We start from the raw sequence: 22683 nt of genomic DNA, 5'->3' as shown, positions 1-22683 counted from the left end.
TCATATATCGTTGGAGGCGTTGTCTGAGGTTGGAGATCGGTGGGAGCATCGCCAGTGCCAGGGGTAGCATTTATATCACCGAACATGATGTGGTGATACATAAAAAGCGCTTGGCGGCAAGCAGCACAAGCTAGATCTGTAGTAGTCCGCCCCTGAGCATTGCAGCCGTCACAAACAACGATTGCTTCGTTAGGATCCGGAATAGGTGGTAGATTTGGAGGCAGTGGTGGTGCGCGAGTTGGTGGAGGCGAGTGAGGCGAAGACTGAAATGATTCGTCTGTGCCAACTGCCGATAGGGAAGGTGGAGGAGGCGGAGGGCGGCTTGGTGACTGCGGCCCTGGTGGAGATCGAGAAGGCGAGGATATGCCTTCAATGTTGCTGGTGTTTTGAGGTGGGAGAGGGGATATAATTCTGGGGGAATTCGAATCACCCGTTCGCATATAAGGAGGTAGAGGCGAAACGAGGCGATCGCCAGGTGGTGGGACTGGTGGAACAGGGGGTGCTACTGGCTGCCACTGAGGGCTCAAGGAAGAATTTGGGTCTAGTGTAAATCTACTCGCTTGTGAGGAGTTTGCTCGCCATCTCGACCTTGGGGATGTCGAGGATGTTGATATTTCTGAAGGTATTGCCGCAGCTTGTTGTTCGACTTGAGTATCAGCCTCTGTTGTACGAGTGTCGTAGGGTAGAGCTATCTCCCGAGGTGATCTCTGCGATACCGGCAACTCCTGTCGCTCAGGCGTAGCTTGGTGGGCATATGTGCCATACTGTTCCCTGTCTCCGTCGTCTGCTTTCTCCGCTGGGAAATCCTGTCTTGGGGATCCAACGGACGGGTGTCGTGACATAGCCCTATTCAACGATTCCTGCTCACGCACCTCTGCATCATTTAGTAGCGTCAAAACCGATTGGCGCCGGAATTCATCGATATCGGATGTCGGAGCGAAACCGATTCGCGATGCTGTGAGATTGAAACCGAAACTGCCGGGAGTATCGAGGCCTGAAATAGAGGCACCATTCGACAGCAGGTACTGAACGACTTCAGGGTGGCCGAAATAAGCAGCATAACGTAACGGTTGCCAATTTGATTCATCTCTTTGTCGCACCGATGCTCCGCGTCGAACGAATTCTTCCACAATGTTTAGAAACCCATTTTTTGCAGCGATACATAAGGGAGAATCTTCATGAGAAGGCCCTTTTGAATAGCGCGAGCGCATTTCTGCTCCTCGATCGAGTAACAATCTAACAGCGTCGATATTTCCTTTGGCGCTGGCAATACAAAGCGACCGATCCCCGGCTCTGTCACGAGCATCGATAACTGCTCCACGGCGCAGCAGTAAGTCGATTATCGCAGAATTCCCATAATAAGTTGCATAATGTAAAGGTCTCTTTCCAACTCGTGTCTCGGCTTCAATGAATGCACCGTGTCCTACGAGAAGCTGCACCAAGTCGGTATTTTGGGAGTTCATCGCTGCGTAGTGCAGAGGTCGCAGCGCGTTCTGGCATTCAGCGTCAACGGAAGCTCCTTTACGTAGTAGTACCTCTGCTGTTGCAAAACTATCTGCCATTGCGGCTAGATGCAGCGGTGTCCTCCCATCGCTGGTCCGAGGGTCAACTGGGATTCTTTTCTCGAACAACAAGTCAACGACATCTGAGTGACCATTGTAGCTCGCCCAATGTAGTGCGGTCATGCCACCATCGCCTTTGTGCTTCCAAGACGCCTTTCGCTGAAGTAGAAGTTGAACGACACTAGTAGACCCAGATGCACAGGCCGATGTGAGAGGAGACATTGACTCTTTTCCCAAAGCCTCAATATCCGCTTTCTTCGCTAGAAGCATGTCAACAATCCGCTCACGCCCGCCTTCTGATGCGTGATGAATAGCTGCCATGAAGTTCCCATCTTTGGCTTCGATATCTGCTTTGTGGCGGAGTAGAAGGCTAGCGATATCCTCATCCCCATTCTTAGCAGCGGAATGAAGAGCAGTCAAGTTTTGTGCATCCCGAGCATTAACCTTTGCCCGATGGCTGAGCAGCAAGTCAGCAACTTCTACGTGGCCATTATCAGCTGCAAGTCGAAGCGGGGTCTTCTTGTCCGGACCCAATGCATCCACGTCTACTTCCTCTTTAAGTAGGTAGTCGACAACTCTATAATGACCTCTCGTTGCAGCAAGGTGGAGTGGCGTCATGCCCATCATATCCCTACAACATGGGTCAGCTCCATGCTGTAGGAGTATTGCAACCACATCATCATTCCCGCAATGACTCGCAACAGCAAGAGCCGTTCTTTTTGTGCGATCATGTCTGCCTTCAATATCTACACCTTGGTCGAGTAACTCTTCGATCTCAGTCCCAGAACCAGATTGGGCAGCCTGCACAATAAGGGGGGCACTTCGACCATCAGTGGAACTTAGGTCAATGCTCTTGTGTATGTCGGTGTCGGAATGCCGCCTCCCACGACGATGATTTGGAGACACTTTCAGTGAGTCTTGTGGGCTTGGTGGAACGAGATTGGCTGAGCTTCCGGTAAATATCGATGGCAAGAAAGACCGCTTTTTTTGGACCACTTTCGGCCTGACTGGAAAGTTGAGCCCCTGTAGGAAAGAGTCCGACGTGGATGTAATGGGAACATGCGGTCTGAGACGTTGTCGGAAACTACCAGCAGGGTCAGACGCAATGGAGCGTTCGTACGGCCTGGGTCTTTCCAATCTGCGATTAACTTGGGCATCAGTTGGGGATAAATAGTCCGATGATTCTGACCCTTTGGCGAATCCCGAACCGGGAGTCGGAAGTCTGTCCTGCCTATCGAGATTAATCGGACTGTGAACAGGGTTAGTGGGTCCCTGTGGATGCCTGTTCCTTTCATCAGCGCTCCTTGCGCGTTGATGGGCCATGGCCCGACGATATGCGCTACTGTTGACAATATCGTTATCCATCTCGAACTCCGTACTTCCGATAGTGGAATCCCCATGACTGAGAACGGAAGACGATCGCGCAGTCGAGTTTCGAATAGAAAGTGCGCGGAGGGAGGAGGTGTCATCGTGGATCTTCTGAACAATCTGACGATTCTTCGGCTCACGGAGCAGGGTCGTCTGCTCAGATGCAGTGCGACTAGGTGTTGTTAGCTGAGCCGCAAGAAACGCTGCATTGGTCAGGCTGGGTGCATACCATTGGACGGCTGAAAGCAGCAGTTGAAGAGCTTGCACTTGACGATCAAGGCGAGCCTGGTGGTCCTTCATGCTCTCTTCGTTCCAGACGTAGCGTGCTCTCATCGTGCGTCTGTCTCCTGCGAGCGCGTCCTGGACCAACGTCGCAACTTCATTGGCCATTGACTGCATGGCTTCTTGACATCCTTCTAGGGAGATATTGAAGGCCTCGACCAATTCCCTTTCCCTCGGAGAGCCAGACAGATTCAGCTCTGTCCAGTCCTGAATCTGGATGAGGGATGCTTTTATCGCTGTCAACTGCCTGATCAACTGCCTAATTGATGTTTCTGCCTCCGCATACTTGCTCTGCAGGTCAGAAAGGTTCTTCACGGTCTTCGTGATGGTGACGATGATCCCAGCTGCGGCTGCAACGCCGCCAAATACTGATAAGGGATCCATTGAAACCAAGGAACTCAACCTTTGTGCCAGCAAGATCGCAAGCGGGCGGCCCAAGGAGGGAGCTTGATGGGTTCGTTGACAGAGGTCAACGAAGAACTTCGGACGACTCTCATGCTTCCCTAAACTTGGCGTGGGAGTTCTGCCACTCCCCTTTTCAGCTGATGGGTAATGAGGCTGAAAGTGGAACCATCTGACGCACAAGGCTGAGCTTGGCGGGAGATGATTGGTGAGCCTTGGGGCCGTCGATGTCTCAGCTGGTTGAAGGTTGGGCGGAGCACGTAATATGCAAGGACTTTGGCATAGCGCTCACAAGGCCACAGTATCTCGCACAGGCGGCGAATCAGTGGGATGCATATTGCGATCAATTTCACTGTGACGTGTGAGGACGCCGAACTCAACCCCATTGCGGCTGGCAAGAGATCTTTATCATTGTCGAAGGCCTTAGTTAAGAAGAAAGAAGGACTCAGTAAAGACCCTCAAAGAAAGATCATGGCCGATGTTCACATTAACGTGAGGGCGGCACGCTCCCCAGACCAGGCCGATCAGGCTAAGCTTTAAAATGAATAGCTTTACGATGCCTCACTAGCAAACCAAGGGAGCTTGAAAGGCAGACACGGGCCCTCGCGTTAGTTCGGGTTACTTTCTCATGTCAGTCATGCTGTTTAAGCACTTGGTTGTCTGGTCACTCTCTCTTTCGAAGTATTTCCATGGCGTTCCGGTTCCTCACCACCCCTCCCTCCCAGGAACCTCACCAACTCATATCGTCATCCAATTCACTCAAATCTAAAGCAGTCATACTCCGAAAGCATTTCAGATGAAGTGATAGACAATCTACCAATTCTTCAGGCTTTGCAGGCCTCACTTTATGCTCTAATGCATGAAATTTTGCAAACAGAACATGGGGGTTATAGGAAAATGCATGCCTTAAACACTCTTTTCAATCCCAGTAACTTAGGATGAAAGTAATTTTGTTAATGTTTTGTAGTAGGCACTAACCTTGGAATACCGATGCTGAAAGTATGGCTCCGGTGCGCTGCCCAACCGATGACTCAGCCGGGGGGGGGAAAAATCGAAGAATGTTGCCTAATTCTTATGTGTTTCTCTTATGTGTTTCGCTTTCCCACAAACACTGATTTTGCCATAATCTGCTTCATTTCTTGATAAGCTTCCACGGCAATGAACTCTTTTCCCGAAGAGGCGCTTGATTTCATCATCTCGGAGTTCTCTGCATCGGAGGATGGGGAAAGGGAACAAGATGCGAAGTCCCTTTTCAGTCTATCTTTGGTCTCCTGCAAGCTTCATCGGATTGCCAAACCGTATTCGTACCAAAAAGTTCAAGTGAACTTCCAAACCGGATCCTGTTTGCGGCTGAAACAGACTCTAGAAAGACGCTCAGCACTTGCTCAATATGTCATAGGATTTAGTACCAAATCCCCACACGATCAGTACATAGGCGGTTCTGAGATGTATCCATATAAGATAGAAGCACTTCATGATATCATGGTCATGTTACCAAACCTGCAATCTTTCGCAGCTTCGCAGAAATACGCGCCACACGTTTTAGTCAATGTGATCAAGAAACTGCGTCAAAGTGACCAAGCCAGGCCACATGTATTTCAGAGTTTCTTGGGTCTGAGAAATATCGATCTGGATATATACAGCTACGACCTCAAGCAGATTACTCCTATTCTACAACTCCCATTAGTGGAAACCCTAGCATTATGGAATCTCAGCCTCACTACCCCTTCAGTGACTTATATCGACGATGGTGAGGAGGAAAAAAGAAGATCTGCATGGAGAATTACAAACACATCTATAAAGTCTCTGTCCATAAGCACTTCGGCACCAAATGAAGAAGATCCGAACTTCCAAGCCTTTGCAAACATCTTCGCCTCGTTAAAGGCCCTCAAGATGCATGAGTCTGAGGAGCTTTACGGTGCGGGTATGTTCCGCTACGTCGTTAAAACCTTTGAGAAAGCCTTCAAATCCTCACTCAACGAGTTGGAAATGATGGACCGAGGTGCCAACGATGTCAATGAATCAGAAGGTTCGTTCTCGAGTCAACTTGAGCACCCGTACCTAGACGCCCTCAATATCCTCAGGAACTCAAAACCAGGGCTTCCAACGAGGCGTAGTACTGTACGATTGGGCGATTTTGAGGCCTGTACGGGTGAGATTTTGTGTACGTTCGTACGACAGGGAGGAGGAGAGGTAGGTGTACGTATCGTAACTGTTACGGCTCACGTGATCTGTACAAGTAGTACAATTTAATTAAAGTACGCTGTACTCTAGTTAAAACAGCTAAGACTATAGGTCTCTAGAGACGCAAGATTAAGGTCTAATTAATTAGTTCTCCCTAGTAACAAGAGCAGATAGGACTAGATAAGGCCTGTAAGGCTGCAAGAGGCGTAGATAGATAACTCTGCAATAGAAAATAGTCTGTAATAGGCATTTTTAAGACGACGGACAGATAGATAGATTAAAACCCTTAGAAAGAGATTTAAGCGTCCGCAGGCCTCCTGCTCGCCAGAGCCATTATACCCCTCTAGAACCCCTATACAAACTTCCAAAAAAGGTAATACAATCCGTACTACGTACCGTACCTAGGGCATCATTAAACGTACGGTACGGCTCACGAACTCGGTACGTTCGTACTGAACACGTGACCGTTACGGTTCACTTTGTACGGACCGTAGTACGGCCCGTTGGAAGCCCTGCTCAAAACTCTAAAAACTGGAACTCGATATCGAATGTTTGTCTGTTGGAGCCTCTCATAACTCCTTTTCCCTAGATAATAACTTCCTAAGATTCAGCCTGCCGCGAAATATTCGCGAACTCTACCTTCGAGATGCAGGGACTCTAGATAGGGTTTTACCATCCATTACTTCGAATTTTAATCCCCTTGGACATAAACTTCATAACGCTTGCCTTAGACTACAAAAGATTACGATATCGATCTTTACGCGGGATAACACTTCCCATTTCCGGAAAATCATGGATTCGTATCTTAAGGAACAGTTTGAGCAATTCGATGTTGAAACTAGATCGATTTTCCGGTAAGATACTTCCATTATCAATCCCGTTCCTTAACACTCTAATGGAAAAGCAATAGAGACATTAATTCCATTGGCTCGCGCGTCTTCTCGCAAAACTGGCCCGAATAGGTAGCAGATTTAAAGAGGGATCCAAGTTGAAGTAGGGCTACTTCCAGCTTTGGTATTTTCGTAAATTGAAGGCCTCTCAGGTGGAAATTAAACCCCAAATCTCCATCATTTCAGGTACGAAATTAATAGTTTCCCATCCACCGCAAAGACTTCCCCGTCTCAGTCCCTGCTCGAACCACAGTGAAGCACCTCCGATGTGGAATGAAAGCGTACCGCGGGCTCCAACATCCACTCTAGCTTTATCATACACACCTCGATATACTGCGTGAGTCGGCGAGAGCTGGAAAAAGCAGTCATTATCCGTGTTTGGGAGCCAAAATGGATCCTCTTGCTTGAACCAGCCGTTGAGTTCCTTTGGTTCCCAGGCTGAGAGGGACGGAAGATAAGCACCTAAAATGACAGGAGAGCTTCCCTCGATTGTACCACGGATGAGAAAGAGTCGTGGCGATGTGCCAGAGATCAGAATGTGGATGGTAGAAGGTTGTAGAGCTTGAGGTTTGCCTTGGTGAAGAATGGACAGTGTGCTAAGGAACCATTTTCGTCGTAGAAAGAGACCCAATTGGCAGAACTGTGCTAAACTAAGGAACGAGCGTGATTGACTACCTTGTTCACCTAAGATCTAGTATCATTAGTCTTAACATCATGCGTTATATTTTCATGAAGGGCCTTACGGCAGGTGGTAATGGCCACAGTTCTATATCGAGCTCTGATTTCAGATCAGAAGTAACAAAACCTTCGATCGGGAATTGGGAGAGAACAAAAGCGGCCAGATGTGTAAGCAAATACGGCTAGTTGCAAGCGATTAGACGAAACTTAAGGAACACCAGAAAAGAATGCTTACCATGTGGGTCTCTAAGGTAGTCTTGAACAAGCCCCATCCAATGCTCTCCGTTTGAAAAGGGCCCAGAAGCGAGGAGATAGCACCATCGAGTCCACTCTGGATATCGGCACGTGAGCTTTCAGTATGACCTGCCGCCACCACAAGAAGTAGCCTAATCAAAGCCGCAATATCGTGGAGAAGAACTCTGCCGTTTAGCTCTAACGAGTACGAGCTGGGTAGTGTAGCAGCAACGGATGGAAATGGGTAGCTCTCCCCTGGCTGGGGCATGCTTGAATAAAGCACTGCGATGAGGTCATAATCGTCACCACTCGTTCTGCTGGCCTCGGAAGAAGTACGCGCCCAGTCAGTATCGCATAGACTCTGGAAGAGTAGTCGGCATCTTTCTTCCCAATTGCGGGAATGTTGATAGGTACTTCGCGGTTGTTGCTCGTTTACGACGATGCTGAACTTGTCTGCGGCTGCCATAAATGCAACGCCAGTACCCAACCTTTCCAGGGTGAGGCCGATATCATCCTTGTTCGGCTTGAAGGGATAGCATCCATGATGAAGAAGACTCCGGAACAACACCGGTGAAGCTGGCCGAATAATGTGCTCTTGGGTAGAGAACGCCTTGATAAGAAAGTCCGTGAAAGTAGATTCCGTCCATATACGTGGAGATCCCGCTTTTGTGATGTGCTGCGCGTAGAAGCGGTTCACAATTGAGCTAGGAACACTTCCAAAGTAGAGAGTCTCGAGTAGTCGCACCCTGACGTCTTCTGCTGGCCCTTTAGCACGTGTACAGTTGAGATAACAATCAACGGCTACCTGGGGATTTGTAAATGTCCAAAAGTTCCTCCAACGATTCGTTCTGCGTACTAAGAGCCGCGCCCATGATATTTGTTTTGGCACATCTCTTGATTTAGATCGCGCAAGTGGACATCCATTAGACGGACAATGCCTGGAATGGCAAGCTATCCGCAATCTAACCAATCTGGGCTAGCGCGCGTGGCTTCAGCAAAACAAACCACACGTGTCGAGGACACCCTATCTATTTTCTGTCCAAGTACCCAACACGCCGAGAACTCTCCCAAGAAACCGTTACTAATTAATAAGCTAGACTGTTTAGCACGTTAGTTTGCGAATAATTTCTGCCATTGGCGAAGACCCGCCTTCCAAAGTCGACAGCCAAGCATCACCCCGCAGATGTTGCTTTTCAGCTAAATTCAACCTAGCCGAGGCTCTCAAGCATCTATTTCGATTGCTCTGATATGCTATGTTTTGGAGCAATGATGGGAGCTGTTGGTTGATATCCCAAATGCTATCAAACAAGCAAAGAATTATCCTTCGACCTGAGATGGATACTCCGGTTATTCCGCAATTATTTAGAGAGTTATCAAAGCTCAAGTCAGATGGAGCACTGTTAGATTTACAGCCCCTGCGGATGCTTGAATACTTACAGATTCTCCGGAACCGATTTTGGTGCTGAAAAGAGAGAAGCGGGCTATTGCTGGGATGCTAGAGGGGATGAACATTGGTGGTATGGCAATGCTAGGTTTGCTTGACTATATGTCTTTAGGCTCGATATATGAGATAGTTAAAAGGGAACTAGTTACTCCAGCACTTGCTGGAATCATAAGGACCACGAAGAAGATACAGTTTTGGTCCAAAATTAGACTTGGCACGAACGTACTAACCGTTTCGAGTCTGCTCGCTAATCTGATCTCAACTGGAATCCTAGATCAGACCCGCTCTCTTTCACGAATCCATCCCAAGGCCAACAAGACAGAAGTCCTGAAAGCTTAAGATATTTGTCGGATCCGCGGGATAGTACGCAGATACATCTCCCAACATCACGAGCATCACCGATTAATCTTGGCATATTGGAGTTAACATGCAGTTCCTGGGCACCCATGAGCGGGGCATCAACTGTGGCCGACAACGTGCCTCGGATAACATGCTCCACCAATTGTCGCTACACGACTCAAGCTTCCAGCCATAACGCCCTCTCCTGAGTCGGTTTAGATTCTTGCTCGATTTCTTCTATTCTAATTCCATCTTTCATTCTTTATCCAGTCCTCAGTCCGCGTTTGAACCGGCCTATCACCACTCTCGCCATATCCCAACTGCTACAATGACATCCCCTGAAGCCTTCCACGGCTGGCTAGGTCACGCTCCCGATTCGGCGCAGGGCAAACTAAAATGGGAGTCCTTTACCCCAAAACCCTTCGCTCCAACCGACATCGACATCAAAGTCTCTCACTGCGGCATCTGCGGCACTGACATTCACACGCTCCGCTCCGGTTGGGGCCCTACGCACTACCCCGTCTGCGTAGGTCACGAAATCGTCGGTCACGTCGTCAGGATCGGTTCATCTGTGACTCGTATATCTATTGGTGAACGCATCGGCGTCGGAGCACAAGCGGGATCTTGTCTGAAGGATGATTGCGAGGAGTGCAGCTCGGGGATGGAGAACCATTGTGCCAAGGGCTTCGTTGGGACATACAATGGCCGGTATCCAGACGGGAATTGGAGTTTCGGTGGCTATGCGGATTACGTGCGAGTTCCTTCCCATTTCGCAGTCAAGATTCCTGGATCAATCCCCTCGGCAGATGCAGCGCCTATGTTGTGCGGCGGGATAACCGTGTACGCACCGCTGAAGAAAAATGGAGCTGGGCCTGGGAAGCGAGTTGGTATTGTGGGGGTGGGCGGATTGGGCCATTTCGGAGTCCTCTTCGCGAAAGCGTTGGGTTGTGATAAAGTCGTCGCGATATCTCGTTCCCGCAGCAAGGAAAAAGATAGCATCTCCATGGGCGCAGATACCTACATCGCAACCTCTGAAGACAAGAACTGGGCGAAAATACATCAGCGTAGTCTCGACCTCATAGTTTCCACCGTATCTTCCCCAGACATGCCGCTATCAGGCTATCTCCGCTTACTACGCACTAACGGACAATTTATCCAAGTCGGTGCTCCGGAGGATAAGCTTCCTGCCTTCTCGGCTGGGGCGTTGATAGGAAAGGGGTGCAAGATCGGAGGGAGTCAGATTGGGAGTCCGAGGGAGATCGAAGAGATGTTGAGGTTTGCAGCGGACAAGAAGGTTAAGCCCTGGGTCCAGCAGAGGAGGATGGGGGATGTGAATCAGGCGGTTGTGGACATGGAGGCTGGGAAGGCGAGGTATAGGTATGTGCTTGTGAATGATGATTTTGAGGATCATGCGAAGCTGTAGGAGGAATTAAGGAGTGGCATTGGAAGACATACATGTGAGCTGAGCACTCGATTACCATGCGTAATAAAGTACACCTGATGATGTATATATAGTATGGAATTGCTTGCTACGTATCTAGTTACAATCTAACGGCTGACGGTTTCGGGGTATCATTGTCACGTGTATTAGCCCCTAACAGTCGACTCCAGTATATACTCCCTCCGCAAAGGATCACGCTAATGATTCTTCTTCAATCCCTTCTGAAAAAAAGGACTCTGCATCACCTTCTCCCAATTATGTAGTAGTATTGTATTCGCTGTCCCAGTCCTAACCTCGTCCCCTCCTCGTGCAATCATCTCTTCTTCAAACTCGGTCACCAACTGTTTCCTATCTCCCCCTTCATTGATCCTAACAATTGTATCTCGAAGCTTTCCCGCATCAGTAATACTGTGGTTCAAGCCCTGTCCCCGTTGATAAGTCATTGGATGCACCGCATCCCCCACCATGGTTACCAATCCCGCATGATTATCCCATCGATGGCCCTCGAATCCCGGATCCCAGTCCGTGAGCCCGAGATGCCAGACAGGAGCGTCGTCAGGCGTCCATTCGTATGCGGATTTCCACGGATCGCAGAAGGTTTTTGCGAAATCTTTCTGTTGGGCAAGACGCTGAGCATCAGTCCAATTAGCAGTGGCGTCTTGCTCTTCAAGAGATGAGTGCCAAGAGATGTAAAAAAAAAAGACCCAAGAAGAAGGGTCATTAGGGTCGACGGCGTCGTGCATGCCGAAGAAAGCGAAGTAGTTTCCAGGGTGGGCGGTTGCAAGGTAGAGCGGGTGGAAGGAGCGGAGGTAGAGGGCTTGCTCCTTGGTAAAGCGCATTTGCACGAATGTGGCTGCATAGGGGATGCGATGGATGGCGCCAGCTTCAGAGCCTAAAAGACACCGACGGGTGCTCGAGCGTGCGCCATCTGCACCGACGAGCATTTTTCCGGTGGCAGATGTTCCATCCGCGAAGTGTGCTGTGACGGAGTTGCCGTCTTCTGCGTACGTGATGTCGGAGAGGTGTTTGCTGCACTGGACCTCCAGGTCTTGTGACAGGAGCTCTCGCAATTTACTTCTCCGCAGACGGTAAAAAGGACCAAACGTGAATGCGTTCATTCTCTCGCCAGTCGTGCCGTGAATGAAGGCCAACGTATCCTCGTCTTTGGTAGGGACATGAGGATCCACCTGGAGAGACTGGATGCGTGACCACCACTCATCCGGCATCAAGGTCTTGAGCACAAGGGCGCCCCAATGTAACCCCATATTCCAGTCTCTTTCCCTCGCCTGCTCCGGCTGCTTCTCGAAGACGACACATTTTATCCCTGCCTTTTCACCGCTTAGCAGACGCTGCAAACCGCAAATTGGGGCGACAAATGCGAGGCAAAAAGACGACGTGTAATTGACGAACAGGACGTCGGCTGGATTAGGATGTTGCTGGAACAAGCCATGACACAATGACATATGCTGGACCACGTAGCACCAACGGGGCTGAAAACGTCTTACATACCTTCCGAAGACCCTGTGCCAGGGCAAGTCCTGTGCTTCCTGCGAATCATGTTAGAGGCGTATGTGCTAACAACAGGAGGAAGGATTTAGATTAGGACCCTCCATACCGGATCCGACGATAAGAATGGGGAGCGGAGAATCCGCTTGCACGACGCCGTTGGGACCTAGGATCTCTGCCATTTGCAGGCGTCTGGAAAAGCGCGGTTGACGTTTAAACGTTCCTTTTTGCAACAACTGTGAGAGGGCAAGTCGTGCGACACACTTTCTCAGGGTAGAGGGTGGTTCGAGCACGAGCTTGACGAGTAACCAGGAAGCGATGGGGGGTTTTGACCAGCCGTTCGCTTCAGGATTCAGGGCTCGTTTCCTTGCTTGGTGGAAACAGCGGCAGCAATCGCTTCTGTTCGCCCTTCTTGGTTGCGCCATCGCCGTCTGCACGTGGGGGGTGGGCTCGCCCAGGACGCCAGCCGCCAGCCGATGAGGACCAGGCTGTGCTTGGTTGTTGCTGGTGGTCGACGCTGGGGTTTACCCTGATCCGAACCTGGGCATCTCCCAGCGCCTCGGCGTTGTACCGGGTGCTCCCCTCCTGGGACGGCCACCGGACAAAGACCAGACCGAGCCAGCTCGCCAATATCCTTGCGCAGATGTTGATCCCACTGCCATGCTAACAGCCTTTCCACTCTTCTCTTCTCTACACTTCTTTGTCCCCCCGTGAAGATTGCTGGAGGACACATCCAGACACACAGCTTCAGCATGGCTGCCCCGACGCCGAACAAGCCCTCCGACTCCTTCAGCCTGCATTCCATCAGCCAGGACAGCGCAGTCCTGATCAACGACGATGCAGCACCGCAGGCCGAATCTTCTCTGCAGCAGACGGGCCCCCTTCCCGCTCCCGCACCTGCAGATCCAGTAGAGCCCCAGGCACCCCAGGGCGATGTGCACGACAATGCGCAGCACGAGCAAGACGATCCCTACGACTACGTCTCTGATTCGGGCTTTGACAGCGGCAGTCTGCTCGGAGACGAGACGGACACGCTGGCATCGTCCATAATGAACTACCGCATAGAGAACGGGCGACAGTACCACGCGTACAGAGATGGCGCTTACTGGGTGTGTTTGTTCGCCTGATGTCGAGCGATACCTTTTAGGTTGCGGGAGAGTCTGACAGACGTGCTGCAGGGTCCCAACGACGAGCTGGCGAAAGAGATCCTGGACTTTGCCCATCACATGTATCTGCTGACACTAGACCATAAACTGCATGTTGCGCCAATCAAACACCCGCAGGTATGTCCCCTGGCCACCACAGCATCGAATATTCATTGTCGAGTGGGTGAATGTTGACGGTGGGGCTGCAGACGATCCTCGATGTCGGCTGCGGCACAGGGATATGGGCAATCGACATGGCAGACCAGTACCCCGGCGCAACAGTCATCGGCACCGACCTCTCTCCCATCCAGCCGGAGTGGGTACCTCCAAACTGCCACTTCGAAATCGACGATGTGACGCTCGAGTGGACGTTTCCCTCGGACCACTTCGATTTCATCCACATCCGCGAACTCTTCGGGTGTATACCGGACTGGGACTTCTTCTTCGAGCAGGCGTACGAGCACTGCAAACCCGGTGGCTGGATAGAAATCGTCGAACACTCGGTGCAGCCGATTTGCGATGACGGGAGCATGGGGCCGGATCACTTTTTTCATCTCTGGGGGAAGACGGTAGTGGAGATGGGGGATATTTTTGGAAAGAGCTTTACTATTTGGAGCGAGAGCAAGGAGAGGATGGAGAAGGCTGGATTTGTAGATGTCGTTGAGGTGACGTACAAGTGGCCCATGAATGGTTGGCCTGAAGACAGGAAAATGAAGAATATCGGGCGGTGGAATCAGCTGCGGTTGCATGAAGGTATTGAGGGGTTTATGATCAGGCTGTTGACCCAGGTCGGAGGGGTGAGTAGGACCAAAAATGATAATTGTCCTTTCAATTGCATACTAACATTTGCAGTGGTCCGTTGCCCGCGCCCAAGTCTTCCTCGCCGAAATGCGCAGGTCGCTCAAGGAGTACAAGACTCACGCCTATCTCCCTGGGTATAATCCTCCCTCCCTCCAATCATGCAACCATCACTAACTCGTGCAGCACTGTTGTATATGGAAGGAAACCGCTACATAAATAGATCCACGACTTTGGCCAAACTTCTTTGGACATATCACGAATTTCTTTAGGGGGATATTCACGATTTACGCAACTTTTAGAGGACAAGGCGTCTGGTTGTAAGATCATGTCGAGGTTGATACCCATATCATACTATCAGAAAGTAATTCACCAGGTCAAGTGGATCTAGCAATTAAGTGTGTTTGTTTTTTACCTAGGTAGAGTGAGATCCCTAAGTCCTCACCTACGTGCCATACCAACACCCGCTCTTTCCAGATCCACGAAAGAGTGATATACCTAGGCAAGTGCTTCCTATTTTGCCACAGCACAACCTAACCAAGTCTAGTTCGAGCCCTCGCACCTACATCCTCCAACATTAGCCGCCATTTCAGGTTTGTACACGATGCAAAACTTACCACTCATCCCTTCTCGCTTCACTCGCTTCTTACCCCAGTCCTTGATCAGTCCCGTCGACGACGATAGAACACTATTGCAATAGTAATGAGCTGGAAGACAGCTTGCAAGACGTTCGAGATGAGGGAAGTGACGGCCATAGCGAACGAGTCTAATTCATGAATCTCGTCAGCATCGCCCTGTAGGTGTGTAGGAGTTGGAAGATGTTCATACTTCCGCTGTGATTGGAATCGGCCGGCATGGTTGAGCAGGAGCGGCTTGTTGGTGGTGAAAAATTACTGACCATCAGCACGGCGATGGAGCTGAGTCTTGAGGAATGGTTAAAGATGTCGAGATACTGGAAGTGATTCGCAAGTTTGTTTTTGGGTTGGATTTATATCTTTCTCTCCAGCATTGTCTGCGCCTCAGGCCCCAAGCCCCCATGACTCTACACAGTGTTGAAATCCCTTTCCCTCGTTGCGATTCATGCTTAGGTATTATTGCGCTTCTTCCTTCTGGTGTTTGTTTTTCTGACTGAGCTTTAGATTTGTTTCGCCTGATTTTCCGGTCAACAACCTCGTGCGATATTCCCTAAGCAAGGACGAGGTTGGATATCGATGTTACTGGCTTTGTTCAGGCCAGTCTCGCTGTTTCACTATGGCCACATTCCCTGTTCTGGTAAAGCTGTTTCCCTCTGGGGTAAGTGCCCTAGATCGAGGTGCGTCGAATTGTTTCGCACCACCCGCAGGCCTGTCCAGGTGCGCACATTTGATGAAAAGAGACACGTCAATTATTTCGCATCGGCTCCGTGAGCGTGCATCTATGGTTCAGATTTACTTCGTATCGACTCCTCAATAAACTTTTGTCCAGGGTTCAGAACTGTTTCGCATAAGCCCCTGGGGTCCTTCACCGGTGCACAGACTACCTGCAGGTCGCTCATCAGGGTGGCTGTCTCAGCCTTCCCAGGAGCATCTCGAATCGCCCAAGCTAAACAAAGCTAATAGCTAGGGCAATTAGGAGGAAATTGCTGTGTCCCTCTGACCTCTCCCATGATCGTCAGTGGTTGTCCAGCTAAGCATCAAGGACGCTACCTCGACAGCTTTAAAGATCAATAATGCAGAATCCATCTTAGATTTTACACTCTTCTTTGCTAGTTCCATGACCTCATTTTCGAATTACTGATAGCTAGGCACCTCAATATCAATAAACATGCCAAGCAACCCACCACAACCTTTCCATTTGTTTCTATTACAGGGTACTATCCTTCAACAACTTGTGGCATGTCGGGAGCGATCGCCTCAGTCAGTGGAGTCCAAGGACGAACAGATTTGTTGTTAACATCCACTCGGAGGGAGAATGGCAGGCTAAACGAGGTTCTGGAGCCCTGTAATCAGATTCTACTCATGTTCCGTCTTTGTGGACTCCCACCAATGGAGATCCGACAGTTGATCGGCATTCTAAGTGGTACCAAAGTGAAGCCCGCGTGGAAATCTCTGTTTTATGCTAATTGCTCAGCACGCACAATTCACGATAACTTCGAGAGTGGCTGTCCAATGGTTACTTACGCTACCGCAACACCAACTCCGAGACTCTTAGGATGAGTGCGTTTTCTCAAATATATCAAAAGACCGCACAAACGAATATCCGTACGCCACAAACATCTCATTGACATCACCGGAGATCGCTCTGGGAGGGGAACCGACGAGACCGATGTTTTATTGAATGATCTAAAAAACCGAATTTCCACCAAACAGTTATCGGATGGCACAGCATGTCGAGCTGCCCTGCGTGAGCAGACCCCCATATCAACACTCAGAGACAAAGTCGGGCATGACCAAGCCAGGAGATCCATGGACCGACCATTGTAGGAAACCCATACATGCCACCATCTCGGTAGCACTCACCAGTGGATACAAAGTCAGCCCAATGTGTCGACTCTCGCCAATCGGCGCGCGGGTCTAGTAGTATATTTCGCTCCTCCTTCTCGTCTTCGAATTGTAGCCAGCTGCTCAAAGTGGTTCTTCGGAGAGGAGGTCGAACTTCATCATGCGTGTCAGAGATTACCAGTCTTCTAGACCATTACTCCGTTGCTAGTTCTAGGGCATCACCCCACGAATCCAAATTGTCGACGGACGATCTCCTGCTGTCAATTCTACCATTACACTATCCACCAGTGTTAGATACCAAGCAATGTATCTCAGATCTCTCAGATGATCATATGCGCAAATTTACGAAGCAATCAAAACCCTGTTATTGAAATATCGAGCCTGTTCTGAGAAGGATTTCCTTCATCAGAAAATCGTGAATGCAACATTGCAGCAGGTTGTCTTCCAACTAGCTGAAGCCCACACCGGGACCTCATGTCCCTATGATAAAATTCATTGCTTTGGAAATAACGCTCTTTTCTTTGCCGCCCGTTCCACCGTCCTGACATACGTGCTCTCATGCATCATCGGGAACACCGCCAACCTAGATGTATTAAATGACGATGACTAGAACTTTCTATTCGTTCTAGACCCGTGTAGGTTCAAGGTCTCAGCATGACGTGCAAATTATGAAGGCATAGTTACCATTCTAGAGAGAAGGAATTTCGACTTTGACATTGTAGGCCATCATAGACGCAGTTTCCTAACACAGCTGTGCTTGTGCTCAAGCTCCCGCGTCGACTAGATAACCCTTTTGTTTCAACAAAACAAGATCTGGCAATGGTGAATCGAACATCTTGCGCAAGTTAGAGATGTCAGGGCATATCTGATAGGTTACCTTGCGGGATGTTTCAGGCTTGCCCTCTCTATGCAACCACTGCCGAGCCCTAATAGACGAACGACTTTCCACAATCGACCATGGCTGTGTACGCTCCTCAAAGTGAATCTCATGTCTAGTTTGTATCTGTAGCAAGAGGGAGTCCTAGCGTCTTCCACTAACTCATACTATGTTCTACCCTGGCACCCAAACAACTACAATGCCAGGCTACACACTCCTAGCGCTTTTCTTGTAATCCGCATTGAGGGTTCAGGGTGGAAAACTAGAAGGCTTCATCCTGGGCCAAGTAAAATTGCTGGTCGCCTGAGGCGCAAATGTAAACCCCAGTGGCCGTGATAACAAAACAATTCGGAACCTTGTCTCCAAAATCCCGAAAGAGGATGTCCTGGAATACCTCCTCTCTGTTGGCGCTAAAGTGAACTACCGGAATCGGGACGGTCAATATCCAATTAATTACCTCCAAGGAGTGTTGCAACGGAAACTGCGTTCTACATCAAACATCGGTCATTTCGCGGAAGCCTTGAAATGCTCAGTACTTCTCCTGGATCCTGGGCCCCAGGCCGGTTATTTTCGGTCTACCCAAAAGAAACGCATTCATTGCAAGCAAGTAAATTGCATGGCTGTTCCAAGTGATATCCCTATACTGTTTGCCTATTCCATACTCTCTCAAGCATCTCAAATATGCAATTCATAATATTGGTCTTCGGACAAATGTTCCGTGCATATTTCAGCATAATATGACTCCCCTACTAGAGTGCCATAGCATCTTCTCTTCCGTAAGAAATCCGCATTCCGGGATCTGCCCTATAATCCGCTGGTGGTGATGGTAAAGCAGGACCATGATGGTAAATCCCAATACAGTTTCGCAGCAACTCCAGAAGCGATATTTCTCGTACCACTGAGCCCAAAGAGCATTCTCAACATTGCATGGAATGAATTGGGGCCTGAGAACCACATCCTTGTAGTTACGTCCGACAGAATCCCTCGGGCGTATCATCGTCACACCCTTCATGCAATGTAAATCTGCAGACAGGGTTGTGGACTTGCCGCAGATGGCCAACATTCGCTGCTATTTTCATTCCTCTTCTTTCCCTTCACTCAGTGCAATCTCGACTTTGCTGCTTCAAATTTATGATCCTTTCAGAATTACAGGCCTGTTTCGACGGATTGCAGGACGCTCGGATATTTCCTTGGCCCCATGGACGAATGCGGCAATTCTCGTGATAATATTCCGGAGTGACATCCTCTTCGAAGGCATTAAGCTTTTGTACGTGTCAGTTGATGTCTCACTTAACCGCCGTCTACTGGAGAGCATTTATTTCGTTGTCACTACCTAACCGTCGATCGCGTCATGCCTTCGCCTCCTCCTCGTTTCGCCCCTTTCAGCTGCGCATGAACCGTGCAGCCACGCGAAGCTCTTGCCCCGGATGCACACCGCCTCTTCCGATCTCACAGAAAAGTACCCTGCAGGTTGCAGGGGACCCACAGGTGGGAGAAGTGGAACGACTGGGTTTGATGTGTCCGCCGTGGCCCTTTCAATTCTGTCCACGGCCTCCGAAACGAATACCAGAACTCAGAAGTTTGTATTCTAACTACTCCCCCCAAGAGTCGTCACACTATTACATGTCGTCGTTCATTCCCACAATATTCAGTGAGCCTTTCACAGTCATTCCTCTTTCTTTGGGTCATAAATCTGACGAGTGTATCCAACCCCAAAAGCTTCATTATCATCTTCACCACCTTTTTCTTCTTCCCAGCTCTCCCGATGCTTTCCTCCTTTATTCCCCCACTCTCTCCCAACTTTGGCAAGAACAGTTATAGCAGCTCCATGCTCAGGAGTTGTTAAGATCTCGAGAATCTTCTTGCCGCTCATATTCTGCCCCACAAATTCGCTGCCTAAGTGCCTGGACAGGTCTGTATTGATGGAGACTGTGTGAAGAATTGTTGCATTAAGCCACTTACGACCGTAGCGACGATCCAATTCGTTTGCCATGTAGACATTGGCAAGCTTACAATTTGCAAATGCCAGCCTATAATGATATCCTCCCTTTTGGAAATGATACTTGTCACTTTCGCAAAGGTTCCGAGCGTGATAGGCTGGTGACACGACGATGACAACTCTGGAGTGAACGTCGACCTGGCAAGCTAAGCAGGTTTAAAGAAGTTGGGATAGGAGGAAATGTCTCGAGTGGTATGTAGCGAATCGCATCTCGTGGCCATCCTCGGTGGGCTTGAGATTCTTAATTCCCATGCCACCAGCGTTTTTGGCGAGTGTATTGACCCTATTGTCTGATTTCGCGAGGGTAGTTGTCGCGGCGGCTCGATGCTAGCGAAAGAGGCGTTGTCCGTTTCTACCAGCGAACCACGACCTAGTTCCAGAATTCCAACGGGAGCGGTCTCAGCCTTCTTCAAGTCGCAGGCAGCCAAGAACAAGGTGGCGCCTGTAGTAGACAATGCTCGTGCAGTCTCAACACCAATTCCGGAAGTTGCCCCGGTGATGACTATCGCTTTTCCGACAAATTTGCCTTCGAGACGCGAATGATTTGGAGGGCGCTTGATCGGGTATCTCTGGCACCTTGAGGATTGGCATGAGCCGCAGTGAATGGACTGATGTTGGCAAGTAATTAATACACGAGTAGAATCACGATCTGTAGGAAGGCAAAACGAGTAAGCTCCTATGGATTGTTTAGTGATCAGGTGAAAGAAGGTTGATCGGGAGTAGTAAATTTATATCTAAAGAGCTCTCGAATGGTTTCGCCGTCGATGACGATCAAGCGAATACCAAATCCATTAACTTTCCGACCATATTTTTCTTAGATCCAGGCATCTTATAGCATGAGCAGGTTGGAATCTCTCAAGCCGCTACCCACGTTCCAGCACCCACCCTGCATCTCCTTGGAGACAAGAACGAAATTCATGTCGCCACATTCAAGCCCTTGGAACACATACACTTGCAGGTACCCTTCGTCTCTAAGAAATGCTTCTATGAACTATACCTGCGGCCGTCTTTCCAATCTCTACCTAACATTGTCCTTCTTTTACTTTCTCTCAAACTCATAACAACGCTGCTTCCCACATGTCCGCGGGATCCCCGGAACCCGCTGTACTATGCAACAAAGCACCTCCACCTTTAAGTCGAAGGTGGAGGAGAGGAGAAAAGTTTGGTGGCAATTGTAATTTTAGGCTGGTTTATTCCCAGCCCTTTCCACCACCAACACGTTAATTGAGTATTAATGATTGTATGGCTTCGTGAGTATCGGCTATCCCAGGAAACCCTTCACAATAGCGGATCCTAGCTTAGATGATCTTTTGCCGGCAGACGACACAGCATGGGACCAAGGCGTAGGTCAATGCTCTCAGTGGTTTTCTGTGTGCATATGAATACTTTAGGTTGCCAGATCAGAGGATTCCTTTACGTTATCCTCGCTGATGACTAGTCACGTGAGTAAGTTTGCCTGATTGTGTCAAGCCATGAGGTTGCTGGGTCATGTCTCCAGTGACTCGGCGACTCACGACAACACCTAGATACAATTAGACCAAACTCATCAGTCAATGACTGTCGCTTCTCTAAACGCGAAGTTCCCAAATTACGATCAAACAGCGTTTGTTTACAGGTATGTGCTTCTTCCTGTTCTCGAACCTCTCTAAGTACTTAAATATAGCGTAATTGTGGCTCAGTATGCGCCCTGGCTATATTCTGGCATTGACACGGAGCGTTCTCCGCATGCAAGAGTTATCATTCAACAAATCACTAAGGGTAAGTGCAAACCTCATTGAACAACAATGCTTCTTAGGTCGCAATCCTGAGGATATATCACCATGGGGCCTCTTTTTTGCATACCACATTTATAGAATCTCCATGCTGCTCAGTCGAGAAACCTCAGGCTCTAGCCAATGAACCTCAGCCTCCTCTGCGGTTACGCAAAGCCTGCGAGAGGCTTTTCTGGCAATTAATGTCAGGTGGAATGTTCCACCTACAGCACATATTATTGCCTCTGTCTATTTCTCTAATGCCTAATCATTATTATAAGCGTTTATGTCCAGCTCCCTGAGGCACTAGAAGTCATAGTAAGTATTGAGCGAAAAGTGAGGCGGGGACGGACTATCCAAGATCCAATAGCCATACCTCCAAGCCCTATCTCGGACCTTGCGGAAGCACCTCGGCGGAACCCTATAGCCTTTCCAGCCAGGCATAACCGTTTTTGAAGCGTACCTACAATATGTGCTTCGCGCCCTACAGTTACCGAAATGCAGAGGATGTAGACCCACTACCCTGCAGCCGAACAAAGTGATCATTCACTTTCCCGAGCGTCACCCCTTTCGGATGCATTAAGCCCATGCAATTGTGTGTTGGTGTTTCACTCGGATGTAATTTAACAGATAGCATTTATTTCGTTTCCCGGCCGCCGCTTCCTTTCGGCGTGCCGATCCTTCCGTCTCCTCGTTTAGCCCCTTTCAGCTGCGCATGACCGTGCAGCCACGCGAGGCCCCTGCTCCGGATGCACACCGTCTCTTCCGATCAGACGCCCTACAGGTTGCAGGGGATTCTTCGGGTGGGGAAGTGGAATACAGTCAACTCTTGATGGCGCGATACAAACAGGGAGCTAGGATTATATTATTATATTAAAATATTGTTATAGCAAAATAGTTACATAAGCTAACTATCTAGGGTGCCCTAGACAGCTTACTTAGATTTTTAAGCCTTTACTTTAGTATATAGCTGCTGTAGAGTCTTTATTTACTAAAAAGTTGTCCTATCTATATGTTCTTAATATAAGAGTAGTAACTTAAGAGCCTGCTTTACCTTAGTAGGGGTAGGTATCTGTATAGGAGCCCTTTTATCTTTTAATTTCTTTTTAACTATAGCTAGTAGCTAGCTGTACTTTATAATAGCGTCTACTATATTAAAGTTAGATTAATTAAGCTTATTATTTTTATTAATAAAATTAAAGAAGTTCTTAAGACTTATAGCGTCCTAGATTCTGCTAGTTGTAACGGCGCAGGCAAGACAATGGGTCCGAATGCGGTATGAATCCACTCAGAGGCATATGGG

General features: G+C 49.1%; 9 protein-coding genes across 9 annotated transcripts; 5 read left to right on the top strand and 4 right to left on the bottom strand.

Annotated features, from left to right (window-relative positions):
- Nucleotides 1-4772: 4772 nt before the first annotated feature.
- Nucleotides 4773-5938, top strand: BDR25DRAFT_380028 (uncharacterized protein; the record flags this gene model as incomplete). The annotated part of the gene is made up of 2 exons (XM_033697648.1): nt 4773-5807; nt 5918-5938. The coding sequence occupies 2 exons, from the start codon at nt 4773-4775 to the stop codon at nt 5936-5938; spliced, it is 1056 nt and encodes a 351-aa protein (XP_033541833.1).
- Nucleotides 5939-6690: 752 nt separating this feature from the next.
- On the bottom strand, nt 6691-8472 carry BDR25DRAFT_360892 (uncharacterized protein; the record flags this gene model as incomplete). Its single annotated transcript, XM_033696323.1, has 5 exons — nt 6691-6860; nt 6902-7379; nt 7432-7548; nt 7602-8365; nt 8400-8472. 5 exons carry the CDS (start codon nt 8470-8472, stop codon nt 6691-6693), a joined length of 1602 nt encoding a protein of 533 aa, XP_033541832.1.
- A 1239-nt stretch (nt 8473-9711) lies between these two features.
- On the top strand, nt 9712-10806 carry BDR25DRAFT_346315 (alcohol dehydrogenase-like protein; the record flags this gene model as incomplete). The annotated part of the gene is made up of 1 exon (XM_033694133.1): nt 9712-10806. One exon carries the CDS (start codon nt 9712-9714, stop codon nt 10804-10806), a length of 1095 nt encoding a protein of 364 aa, XP_033541831.1.
- A 215-nt stretch (nt 10807-11021) lies between these two features.
- On the bottom strand, nt 11022-12512 carry BDR25DRAFT_318705 (FAD/NAD(P)-binding domain-containing protein; the record flags this gene model as incomplete). Its single annotated transcript, XM_033691764.1, has 3 exons — nt 11022-12290; nt 12334-12371; nt 12440-12512. 3 exons carry the CDS (start codon nt 12510-12512, stop codon nt 11022-11024), a joined length of 1380 nt encoding a protein of 459 aa, XP_033541830.1.
- Nucleotides 12513-13082: 570 nt separating this feature from the next.
- Nucleotides 13083-14496, top strand: BDR25DRAFT_240762 (S-adenosyl-L-methionine-dependent methyltransferase; the record flags this gene model as incomplete). The annotated part of the gene is made up of 5 exons (XM_033685717.1): nt 13083-13439; nt 13536-13613; nt 13685-14272; nt 14328-14410; nt 14460-14496. The coding sequence occupies 5 exons, from the start codon at nt 13083-13085 to the stop codon at nt 14494-14496; spliced, it is 1143 nt and encodes a 380-aa protein (XP_033541829.1).
- Nucleotides 14497-14797: 301 nt separating this feature from the next.
- Nucleotides 14798-15210, bottom strand: BDR25DRAFT_91880 (uncharacterized protein). Its single transcript, XM_033699241.1, has 2 exons — nt 15102-15210; nt 14798-15039 (listed from the first exon to the last, which is right to left on the bottom strand). The coding sequence occupies exons 1-2, from the start codon at nt 15172-15174 to the stop codon at nt 14936-14938; spliced, it is 177 nt and encodes a 58-aa protein (XP_033541828.1). The 5' UTR covers nt 15175-15210; the 3' UTR covers nt 14798-14935.
- Nucleotides 15211-16147: 937 nt separating this feature from the next.
- Nucleotides 16148-18967, top strand: BDR25DRAFT_360887 (uncharacterized protein; the record flags this gene model as incomplete). Its single annotated transcript, XM_033696322.1, has 14 exons — nt 16148-16415; nt 16470-16655; nt 16684-16795; nt 16830-17059; nt 17104-17342; nt 17393-17412; nt 17453-17471; nt 17538-17575; nt 17648-17732; nt 17763-17877; nt 17939-18252; nt 18302-18343; nt 18394-18628; nt 18660-18967. The coding sequence occupies 14 exons, from the start codon at nt 16148-16150 to the stop codon at nt 18965-18967; spliced, it is 2211 nt and encodes a 736-aa protein (XP_033541827.1).
- Nucleotides 18968-19296: 329 nt separating this feature from the next.
- On the bottom strand, nt 19297-20548 carry BDR25DRAFT_328833 (uncharacterized protein; the record flags this gene model as incomplete). The annotated part of the gene is made up of 4 exons (XM_033692414.1): nt 19297-19775; nt 19887-19956; nt 19986-20155; nt 20515-20548. 4 exons carry the CDS (start codon nt 20546-20548, stop codon nt 19297-19299), a joined length of 753 nt encoding a protein of 250 aa, XP_033541826.1.
- A 158-nt stretch (nt 20549-20706) lies between these two features.
- BDR25DRAFT_360885 (uncharacterized protein) lies at nt 20707-22213 on the top strand (the record flags this gene model as incomplete). Its single annotated transcript, XM_033696321.1, has 13 exons — nt 20707-20794; nt 20859-20879; nt 20917-21001; nt 21029-21075; nt 21107-21126; nt 21156-21244; nt 21309-21387; nt 21425-21597; nt 21662-21828; nt 21871-21889; nt 21940-21985; nt 22015-22164; nt 22193-22213. The coding sequence occupies 13 exons, from the start codon at nt 20707-20709 to the stop codon at nt 22211-22213; spliced, it is 1005 nt and encodes a 334-aa protein (XP_033541825.1).
- Nucleotides 22214-22683: the final 470 nt, after the last annotated feature.

This window comes from Lindgomyces ingoldianus (genome assembly GCF_010093535.1).
Source record: "Lindgomyces ingoldianus strain ATCC 200398 unplaced genomic scaffold BDR25scaffold_41, whole genome shotgun sequence".
NCBI classification, from domain to species: domain Eukaryota; kingdom Fungi; phylum Ascomycota; class Dothideomycetes; order Pleosporales; family Lindgomycetaceae; genus Lindgomyces; species Lindgomyces ingoldianus.
The sequence above is the reverse complement of the archived record's forward strand: the minus strand, read 5'-3'. Positions and strand labels throughout refer to the sequence as shown.

Coding starts and splice junctions, on each gene's coding strand:
- BDR25DRAFT_91880 (XM_033699241.1), bottom strand. CDS start 15,174: ATGGTCAGTAATTTTTCACCACCAACAAGCCGCTCCTGCTCAACCATG. Junction 15,040..15,101: donor CGATTCCAATCACAGCGGAA/GTATGAACATCT, acceptor TTCATGAATTAG/ACTCGTTCGCTATGGCCGTC.